The 11,506-nt window shown below is 37.4% G+C and overlaps 1 protein-coding gene across 1 annotated transcript in view; it reads right to left on the bottom strand.

The window, feature by feature from the left end:
* Window positions 1-703: 703 nt before the first annotated feature.
* Window positions 704-11,506, bottom strand: part of FARS2 (phenylalanyl-tRNA synthetase 2, mitochondrial) — a 611,740-nt gene continuing 600,937 nt past the window's right edge. The window contains exon 7 of the mRNA XM_077143773.1: window positions 704-802. Within this exon, the coding sequence (XP_076999888.1) occupies window positions 766-802 (37 nt within the window). The 3' untranslated portion in view covers window positions 704-765. The remainder of the gene's footprint in view (window positions 803-11,506) is intronic.

Genomic DNA, 11,506 nt, shown 5'->3' with positions numbered 1-11,506 from the left:
TACCCCAAGTTGTCCAGGATAACAGCAGTTCTGTGACCCTACTGGGGAGTCCCATCTGTGTCCTCTGACTCTGAATTATCTGAGAGCAAGAGCTGCTCGCTGAGTTGCTGTCCTGGCTGGCTGGCGGAGCCCTAGAGGGCTCTGTCCCCTTTCGGGAGGGAGCACTCCCCAGGACAAGCACGAGCAAGGGGCCGTTCTCTGCCTGTGGACCCTCCCCACTCTCCCCAGCAGGTGCCTGGTTCCCCCCCTGGGCTTCCTGCTCTGCACGCTGCCCAGCACCTGGGACAGTGGTTGTCCCCTGCATATTTGCAAGGAGTTCAGCCTTTTTGATTCCCTCTTCCTAGGCTCATGACACTCTTATTAATTTTTTCATGATGTCTCCTCCCCTGATGTATAAAGGTGGCCTCCCAAACTCTGGTCTCAACCCCAAGGACCTGGGCATCACAAGGCCTCTGTGACAGCCCTGCTCCCCACATTGGAGAAGGGGAAGAGGGCCAATGGGGTGGTTGGCTTTTACTTTCCTTGAACTTGTATATTCAGAATTTAAGTTGGAGGCTATCTCAACATAATTCTCTCTCTCTCTCTATCTATACATATATACTTACTTTTTTTAAAGCTTTTCCCCGAAAATCTAGGAAGTATGGGGATATGCCCAGCACTAAGGATTCTAGAATGACATTTTCCCATCTACCAAAATTCTTACCTGATTCTTCTTCATGGATGCAAAATAAATTTTCTCAGATGGCAGCTCCTCTTATTGCTTCCTCACTTTTCTTTCATTTCAGAGTTAATCCGATATTTCCTTGAAAATATTGAGAAATGTACAAAATGCACACAATGAAAGACAACAATTTAATGAACAAACATATACAACAATGATCCAATTTAACAGACAAAATATTACAATATACTGAATCTCTCTGGATACCAAGCATCCTTGGCTTCAGTGATAGTCCTGCCTTCATTCAATGAATTAGAGTTTATGATGACTGTGCTTTCCTTTATATTGTGGCTACATATATCTATGTGTCTGTAATAGTATTTAGTATGGTTTTCATGTTTAATACTTATTATAAAAGAACCATAAGGTATGTGATCTACTGCACTGTGCTTTTCTTACTCAACATAATGTTTTAAAAATTTTTTATTAGATAAGTTGTAGGTTTACAGTGTCATGCAGAGAACAGAGTTCCCATACACCTCTTCCTCAAACATACATATACAGTTTTCCCTATTATTAACACTTCACATTAGTGTGATAACTTTGTTACAATTGATGAAAATTATTATTCTAATACATTATTAAATATACTCCATAATTTACATTAGGATTCACTGTCTGTGCTTCACACTGCTGTGATTTAAAAAAAATTTTTTTTTGTAAAATATAACATATATATAAGGAAAGAAAGAAAAAAAAACCAGTAATTTTCAAAGCACACTTCAACAAGTAGTTACAGAACAGATCCCAGAGTTTGTCATGGGGTACCATTTCACCATCTCAGTTTTTTTCCCTTTTAGCTGATTCTAAACACTGGAGGCTAGAAAGAATTTTAATATAGTGGTTCAGTAGCCATATTTGTTTGTTAAACCCCATTTTCTTGGTTATACCTCCTCCTTCTCCTTTAATCTTTCTCCCAACCCATAAGGATCTTTGGGCAATACCCGTTCTGATTTTTTCATGTTGAGAAGGGGTGCCTACACTAAAGGATATGGGGATGAAATTAATTGAGATCCTTGGAGAGGCTGGTCCCTCTGAGTTTCAGGATTTATCTGACCCAGGAACCCTCTGGGAATTATATGTCCCATGAAGGCAAACCTAGTGCATGAAACCTTTACAGAGTCTCAGTTTGAGCCCTGGGTGTTCCTAAGAGTGAACAGAAGTGACATTGATTGGGGTTTAGCAAACCATGGCAATTAGCACTATCTAACAGAAGCTTGCAAAAGAGTAGCCTCCAGAATAGCCCCTTGACCCCATTTGCTCTCTCTTGGCCACTGATGCCTTGTTTTACTACACTTCTGTTCCCTCTTTTGGTCAGGAAGGCATTGCTGATCCCACGGTGCTAGGGCCACACTCATCCCTGAGAGTCATGCTCCACGTTGTCAACAAAGAGACTTCCTGGAAGCAAGTCTTATAGTCTTGTTATGGGTAGTCTTGACTTCTCCCCTACAGAAATAAGTTTCCTCAAAAGCAAGGTCTTGGCCCACTTTCTTGGGAGTCCCCAATGTCCAGTGGTTGAGAAGGTACCTGGAGTTTCCCAGTTAGGAAAGTTTCATTTATATATATATATATGTATTTATTTATATATATATATATATATACATATACATATATTATACGTACATATATATATATATATAATATACATATATTTTCCCCCTTCAGATCCATGAGGGACTCTACCAATACTTTTTAATGTTCAGCTTACCATAGTCTGAGATGTATTCTGGTATTATATTAAGCTATATAGAAACACAAACCCTTTTTCCTGTTCTGGACTCCAGGAGGTTGGGTTGTTTAAATAAGTTATCCAGACAGGTTGATTTAGACTATGTGTTACAGAAATTTTAGGTTCTAGACATAATAAACCTCTCTGCCTTTGGTATGATACAGTAGGTTAAGCTCTAGAGTACATACACTACTATCTTTTACCCTGTATTCTAATTTACCTTAATCCTAGCCAGACTGGATTTGTTTTTAACTCTAATTGAGGTCTGATCTCTTTTTTGGTCACTTTAACTATTATTGTACATAGCTATACTAGCACTCCATTTCTGGATCTTAGGATACACAGAGTTACTCAAAATTGCAGGAAAATACCAGCTGATACACAAATAGCTCAGTGTCTCAAAATCTAGAAATACATTTACAACTTCAGACTAACTGGGGCTGCCAAAAGGGCTTACAATCTAGGGTTCAATTTTCTTATAAGTATTTTCTGAGAGAGAACTTAGTATATTTGTTCTTTCATTTCTGACTTATTTATTTACTTACTTTTTTGCATGGGCAGGCACCGGGAATTAAACCCGGGTCTCCGGCATTGCAGGCGAGAACTCTGCCGCTGTGCCACCATTGCCTGCTCAGTTTCTGGTTTATTTTGCACAGCACACTGTCCCCAAGGTTTATTCAGTTCATTGTGTGCCACTTGATGTCCTTCCTTTTTGTAGCCATACAAAAAGGATTTATATTCCATCATATAAATGTATCACTGTGCGCCATTGTGCTTCTCAATCATTGCATCCTTTGGCTTTCTTCATCTATTGGGCATCATGGATAATGTTCAAAATAAACAAACCATGTCTTACAGTATCCTTGCTTCATTGTACAATGAGCACCACTCTCAATTTTAGACAACTTTCATTGGTCCGTAATGGCAAAGAACCAGCAAACACGCCACCAACTATCAAATCAAACCTACCCCTTATCATTGTCCCTCCTTCCCAGTTAGTTGCCCCTGGTAATGCTGTGTTACTATTGATGTTTTCCTGTTAACTACTGGCCATTGAATGCATTTTTAGTCCCCCCCACACACATCCCTCTACTATTGACTCTTTGTTCACTATCAAACTATTGAAATAGTTCATGTGAGAACTTATTTATAAGTGTAGATCTTTTGAGGGGGCGGTGGTGCATGGTCTGGGAATCAAACCCTGGTTTCCCTCAAGGAAGGTGAACATTCTACCACTGAACCACCCATGCATCTTATAATTGCATGTTTAATCAATGGAATGCATGGTACTATACATTCTCTTTCAATCGTATTCACCTTCAATATGGCAATGTTACTTAGAAACTCACTAATTTGTTACCATCACTTTCTATTTGTTCCCTTGCATTTAGATTCAACCTCTTTGTATAGCCCACTGTTATGGTTCTTAAAAATGTTGTTCTAGTAATATTTATACAATCTAAAATTCCTCCCTTTAAGCCATAATCTACTATCGGTATTATTATTATTATTATTATTTGGAATGGGCAGGCTCCAGGAATCGAACCCGGGTCTTCAGCATGGCAGGTGAGAATTCTGCCACTGAGTCACCATTGCACCACCTTAAGCCATAATCTAATAACTAATTCAGTGGGGTTAATTATATTCACAATATTGTGCTACCATCAACACTTTCCATTTCCAAAACTTTTCCATCACCCCAAATAGAAACTGTAGTTTCTGACTAGTTTCTGACTCTATGAATGGGTTTTATTCTAATTATTTCATATCAGTGAGATCATACAACATTTGTCCTTTTGTGTCTGGTTTATTTCACCCAATACATGTCTTCAAGATTAATCCATGTTATCACATGTATCAGAACTTCATTCCTTTCATGGCTGAATAATATTCCATTGTGTATATATACCACATTCTGTTTATCTTTCATCTGTTGATGGATGCCTGTTGATAGACACTTCCATCTTTTGGCAGTTGTGAATAACGCAGCTGTGAACATCATTGTGCAATTATCTGTTTGAGTTCCTGGTTCAATTCTTTTGGATACATACCTGTAAGTGACATTGCCAGCTAAAGTGGTAATTGTATACTTAATTTGCTGAGGAACCACCGAACTGTTTTCCACAGTGGCTGCACCATTTTACATTCCCACCAAAAATGAATGAGCGTTCCTATTTCTCTTCATCTCTCCAACAATTATTTTCCATTTTTTAAATAGTAGCCATCTGAATGGGTGTGAGATGGCAACTTATCATGGTTTTGATCTGATTTCCCTAAAAGCTAATGATGTTGAACATCTTTTCATGTGCTTTTTGGCCATTTGTATCTCTTCTTTGGAGAAATGCCTATTCAAGTCTTTTGTCCATATTTAAACTGGGTTGTTTGTATTTTATTGCTAAGTCGTAGGATTTCATTATGTATTCTGAATATAAATCCTTTTGCACATGTGGTTTCCAAATATTTTTTCTCATCTGTAAGTTGTCTTTTTACTTTCATTATAAAGGCCTCTGATACACACAATTTTTAAATTTTGATGAAGTCCCATTTATCTAGATTTTTCTTTTGTTGCTGGTGCTTTGGGTGTGAAGTCTAAGAAACCATGGCCTACCGCCGAGTCCTGAAGATGCTCCCCTCTGTTTTTTTCTAGGAGTTTTATAGTTTGAGTTCTCATATTTAGGTCTTTGATCTATTTTGAGTCAAGCTGTGTAAATGGTATGAGGTAGGGGTTCACCTTCATTCTTTTTTTTTTTTTTTTTTTTTTTAATTTTTTTTTTAAAGAGAGAGGGAGGAAAGGAAGGAAAGACAGAGAAGGAAGGAAGGATGGAAGGAAGGGAAACATTTTTAAACATTTTCTTGTTTTATTATATTTTGTTTGTTTGTTTGTTTTTTACATGGGCTGGGGCCGGGAATCGAACCGGGGTCCTCTGGCACGGCAGGCAAGCACTCTTGCCCGCTGAGCCACCGCGGCCCGCCCCATTCTTGCACATATGTATATCCAGTTTTCCCAGCACCATTTACTGAAGAGACTCTTCTTTCCTAAATGGGTGGACTTGGCATTCTTGTCAAAAATCAACTGGCCAGGGCAGGAATGGTGGCTCAGTGGCAAAATTCTCATCTGGGGTTCAATTCCCAGAGCCTGTCCATGCAAAAAAAAAAAAAAAAAAGATCAACTGCATATTCATAGATATGAAGGTTTATTTCTAAACTCTCAATTTGATTACACTGGTATATACATCTGTCTTTGCACCAGTACCATGTTGTTTTGATTACTATAACTTTATAATCTGTTTTAAAATTGGAAGTATGAGTTCTCCAACCTCACTGTTCTTTTTAAGATGATTTTGGCCATTCAGGGCTGCTTACTCTTATATATGTTTGAGAATAGGCTTTTCCATTTCTGCAAAGAAAGCTGTTGAAATTTTGATTGGTATTGCATTGAATTTGTAAATTGCTTTGGGTTGAATTTATATCTTAACAATATTTAGACTTCCAACCCATGAACACAGATTGTTTTCCTACTTACTTAGGTCTTCTTTGCTATGTTTCAGGAAGATTTTGTAGTTTTCTGTGTACAAGTCCTTTACAACCTTAGTTTAATTTATTGCTAGGTATCTGATTATTTTAACTGCTATTGTTAACGGATTTTTTCTTTATTTCTTCTTCAGATTGCTCATTACTGGTGTATAGAAACTACCGATCTTTGCATGTTGATTTTAGGCCTGTCACTACTGAATTTGTTTACCAGCTCAAGTAGCCTTGTTGAGGATTTGTCAGGATTTTCTATATACAGGATCATGTCATTTGCAAATAGGGCTAGTGCTACTTTATCCTTTCTAATTTGGATGGCTTTTATTTTTTTCCTGCCTGACTGCTCTGGTTAGAACTGCTAGTACAATGTTGAATAACTGTGGTGACAATTATTTAAGCATCTGTCTTGCTCCAGATCTCAGAGGGAATTCTTTCAGTCTTCCACCTTTGAGTACAATATTAGCTGTGGGTTTTTCATATATGCCTTTTATTATGTTGAGGATGTTTCCTTCTAATTGTAATTTTCTCAGTGTTTTGTTCAAGAAGCATCACCGGATCTTGTGAAATGTCTTTTCTGTATCAATTATGATGATCATGTGGGTTTTTTCCCTTCACCCTGTTGTCATGGTGTAGTACATTGATTGATATTTTAAATGTTGAGCCACCATTGCATACTTGGAACAAATCTCACTTGAGTTGTTTACTGTGCATAATTTTTTTTAACTTATTGTTGGATTTGGGTTTTGTAGAGGTATTTTGCATCTATGTTCAAAAGAGATATTAGTCTGTAATGTTTTTTGCTTGTGGTATCTTTATCTGGTTTGGTAAGAGGGTTATGCCAGCCTCATAGAATGAATTAGGGAATGTTCCCTCCTCTTCGCTTTTTTAGAAGAGTTTCAGCAGGATTGGTGTTAATTCTCCTTGGAATATTCAATAAAATTCACCAGTGAAGCAATCTGGTTCTGGTCTTTAGTTTGTTGGGAAGTTTTTGAAATCTTAATCAATCTCTTTACGTGTTATTGGTCTATTGAAATCTACTGTTTTTCCTTGAGTCAGTGGGGGTAGTTTGGGTTTCTAGGAATTTTTCCATTTCACGGAAATTATCTAATTTATTGTGTACAGGTGCTCACTGTATCCTCTTACAATCCTATTTATTTCTGTGGGGTGCCCCCTTCTCATTTCTGGTTTACTTATTTGCATCCTGTCTCTTTTTTTCTTTGTCAGATTAGCTAAACATTTGTCAGTTTTATTAATATTTTCAAACAACCAATTTTGGTTTCAGTAAGTCTATTGTTTTTTATTCTTTATCTCATTTATTTCTGCTCTAATCATTGTTATTTCCTTCCTTCTGCTCACCTTGAATTTAGTTTCCACTTTCTTTCCAGATCATCCAGTTGTGAGATTAAGTCTTTGATTTGAGATTTTCTTCTTTATTCATGTAGACATTTAGAGCTATAAATTTTCCTCTCAGCATTGTCTTTGCTGCAGCTCATCGGTTTTGATATGTTGTATTTTCATTTTCACTAGCCTCAAGATATTTCTTAATTTCTCTCTTGATTTCTTCTTGACCATCAGTTGAGAGTGTGTTTTTAATTTCCATATATTTGTCAAGTTTCCAGTTCACCTGCTGTATTGATTCCTAACTTTATTCCATTGTCCATACAGGACTTTCTTCTCCCCTTTTGTTATTTGGTCTTTGTAAGTCTTATACTTTTTTTGTTTTTCAATTTTTCCATTAGTACCTGTTTTCATATTTATTTGATTTTTTTTGTAGTGATCATTTTCAGTCCCTTCTTATTTCTTTTGGAATACATTTTTTCATGTATCTTCTTTTTTGTTATCTTGGGGCTAAAATTTAATATCCTAATTCTACAAAAATCATGCTTGATTTAATACCAACTTAACTTCAATAGCTTACACATACACTGTTCCTATATCCCTCCTTCCCCCTACTTTTTGTTCTAGTTATTTTATCTTTATACATTATATAAAATTTTATATAAAAATTATATCTTTATACACTACATGTCCCAAACCATAGATTTATCATAACTTTTGACATATTTGAATTTTAGAGCTTGTAAGAATTAAAAAGTGGAGTTGCACATTGGGAAACACATATCAGGATATACAGTATAATAGTCCCGGCCTTTATAAGATATGTCTACCTTATTGGAGGTCTTATTTCTTTATGCCACTTTGATCTACTGTATAGTGTCCTTTTGTTTCAGTCTGAAACAAATGCCCTTTAGCATTGCTTGTAGGGCAGATCTGGTGGTGAAGAACTCCGTTAGCTTTTATCTGAGACTGTCTTGATTTCCTCATCATTTTTTTAAATTTCTGATCATTTTTAATAGGCAGTCTCACCTGGTATAAAATTATTGGTTGGAAATTGATTTTTTTCTGGCACTTTAAAAACTTCATCTCATTGTCTTATTGCCTTCATGGTTTCTGATGAGAAATTGGCATTTAATTTTATTGGGACTCCTTTATACATAACACATTGCTTTTCTCTTGCAGCTTTCAGAGCTCTCTGCTTGTCCTTGGCATTCAAATGTTTAACTATTATGTGTCTAGTGTGGTTCTGTTCTAGTTTATCCAATTTGGGGTTTGTTAGAATTCTCAAATGTGCATATTCATATCTCATTAAATCTTCATAGTTTTCTGCCATCATTTCTTTGAATAATCCTCTGCCCCTTTCTTTCTCTTTCTTCTTCTTCTGGGACTCCTATAATGCATATTGGTTTGCTTGACGTTGTCCCATAGTTCTGTAATGTTCTCATCACTTTTGCCATTCTTTGTGTTTTCTGCTCATCAGCCTGAATAATTTCAATGGTCTTACCTCTGAGTTCACTGATTCTTTCTTCTGTCAGCTTCAATCTGCTGTTGAAACCTTCCAAAGAATTTTTCATTTCAGTGCATGTAGTCTTCAAGTTCAGCATTTCTGTTTGGCTCCTTTTTAATATTTCTATCTCTTTACTAATATTCTCATATTGTTCCTTCATCATTTTCCCAATATCTTTAGGGTTTTTTCTGTGTTTTCTTTTATCTCTTTGAGCATACTGAGGGTCATTTTAAAATTCTTTGTCTGGTATGTCCGAAGCCTTTTCTTCTTCATTAATTGTGTCTGAATTTTCAACTTGCTCCTTTGGATAGGTCATCATTTCCTGTTTGTTTGTCTTATAACTTTTTGGTGCACACAGTCATTTTTATATTTCAATGTGTTAACTGTATGATTTATTCTTCAAACTGACTGCTCCTTAATTGTATTCACCTAGTGATATGAGAGGGATTTCCTTGAGTGTCAGAAACTAACAAAACAAAGCAAGCCAAGAAACACCTTTCACAGTCTTTACAAATGGGCTCTGTGTTATCTAGCATTCTCTTTCAAAGTTTAGTCTTCGATGAGACTGAGGCAAAAGTGAAGCAAGATCCTCTCCATCTTTTTTGAGCCTGGACTTATTCTTGCTTGCTTGTGGCCTATGGAGTTCTCCTATATACAGGAATCAGAAGGCATCATTTACTCCTGATGAAATAAATACTCCCCCATCCCAGTGCTCAATTGTGTTTCTTAGAGCAGGTACTCCTTTGCCCCAGGCTCTTTGACATAATTGTTTCTTATACTGTTTTAATTCTCTACAAGCTATTTCTGGGAGGGCAAGCCAGAGATGAGTTTCCTAGCCCAGTGTTTCAGACTTCCACCTGATGGTTTGGCATACTGGCTCCACAGCATGCACATAGGGTTACTCTGCTCCTTCTGGAACAGGGCCAAACAGTCAAAATGAGGGTGCAGGCTGGCTCTGTACCATGCCAAGTTGGGTGTAGAGAAATGGCCAACGAGGGTGCAATGAGCTTCTCCTACCATCTTTAAGCTGCGTTTTCTTGATTCAACATTTGCCCATTTGCCCAATTACTACACTTTTTTAACTGTTTTCCAGAATTTTGAGGAAGATGGCTCTGCCAATTTTTGCTAGTTGTTCAAACATACTGTGGGGAGATGGCACCCTGAATGCTACACAGCAGTGAAAATGAATGAATGGGTGATATCATTCATTCATTCATTTTCACTGCTGTGTAGCATTCCCTTATATGAATATATCACAATTCATGTATCTATTCTTTTACTTATGAAAATTTAAAAGTCTTCCAATAATTTTTGGAATTCAGATAATGCTGCTATCAACATTCTAGGGCATGTCTTCTTCCATCTTTCAAGACGATACATTTCTTAACAGATTTTCCAGTGTTAAAACATTTTTGGATTCTGGGATAAACCCTCTTGGTTATGAAACCCTTTTATTGCTATAAATTACTAGATATTTTTTGAAATTTTAACAAAGGGGCCTGATTGCAAATTATAGGTAGGTCTTTCCATGAGTCAGTCTACTCTATGAAGAAGCTTGTATAATTTAGGCATTACCAGCATAATCTGCCCCATTCTGACTGTTGTAGACCCCAAAGCCAGACCTCTTATCATGCTCCTCCCTCCTCAGAGACATCCTCCATCTCTAGGTTCTGTATACCCAAGTGGGAGGAGTTCCCCTTCTTATGATTGCTTACATTATGGAACAGCCCTCACCATCCCCAGCTACTCCGTCACCAGCTGACAGTACCTGCCTCTTCTCCTGTTCTTGTCTTGAGTCCTAGACATCTCCTGCATGAGCCAAAACCCACCCAGTATCCACACTCACCTCTCCAATTGTGGTGGATTGGAGTTGCATGTACCCCAGAAACACATAGTCTTAAACCTAATCCATTCTTGTGAGTGTAAACCCATGGTAAATTGGACTTTTTGATGAGGTGACTTCAATTAAGGTGTGACCCAACTCATTCAGGATGGATCTTAACCCTTTTACTGGAGTCCTTTATAAGCAGAATGAAATTCAAGCAGAGAGAGAAAACCACAGTGAGAACAGACAAAAGCTGAAATCATGGAACTTGGAGAGGCCAGGAAAAGTCACCATGTGCATTGCCATGTGACAAGCAGCCTAGGTCCAAGGCTCACCAGCAGCCAACCCCAGAACTCCACCGTCTTTAGGAGAAAACAACACCTTGATGATGCCTTGATATGGATTAAATTTTCACTGTTCAAGCCACCCATTTGCATGGTATTTGCTGGATACCAACTCTAGAGTAGCCTGGAGAAAATGTCATCTACATGGCCAGGTGTCATTTTGCAGGAGGATATTGCCAATACTGGAGATCTCAATTTGGGAAAAAGACACAGGCCCCACCTTACTGAGTGGTGATGGAATACTTGGATGAGAAATACATTTTCTTTATGGGGACACAAGGATTTACAAAAGGGAAAGTTTGGCACAGTGTCATCTTGAGATATTAACTGGAGTGTGTGTGTGTGTGTGTGTATGTGTGTGTGTGTGGTGGTTCTTCCAGGATCTTCCCTTTCACCCGCTATCCCCCATTTTAGCAAGTTAACAGCTGTATACATAATGCCCCTAAGGTCTAAAACCAAAGTAATTTAAGGTAATTTACTTCTGGCTTTATTATTATTATTATTATTATTATTA

This window comes from Tamandua tetradactyla, chromosome 25 (genome assembly GCF_023851605.1).
Source record: "Tamandua tetradactyla isolate mTamTet1 chromosome 25, mTamTet1.pri, whole genome shotgun sequence".
NCBI classification, from domain to species: Eukaryota; Metazoa; Chordata; class Mammalia; order Pilosa; family Myrmecophagidae; genus Tamandua; species Tamandua tetradactyla.
The sequence above is the reverse complement of the archived record's forward strand: the minus strand, read 5'-3'. Positions and strand labels throughout refer to the sequence as shown.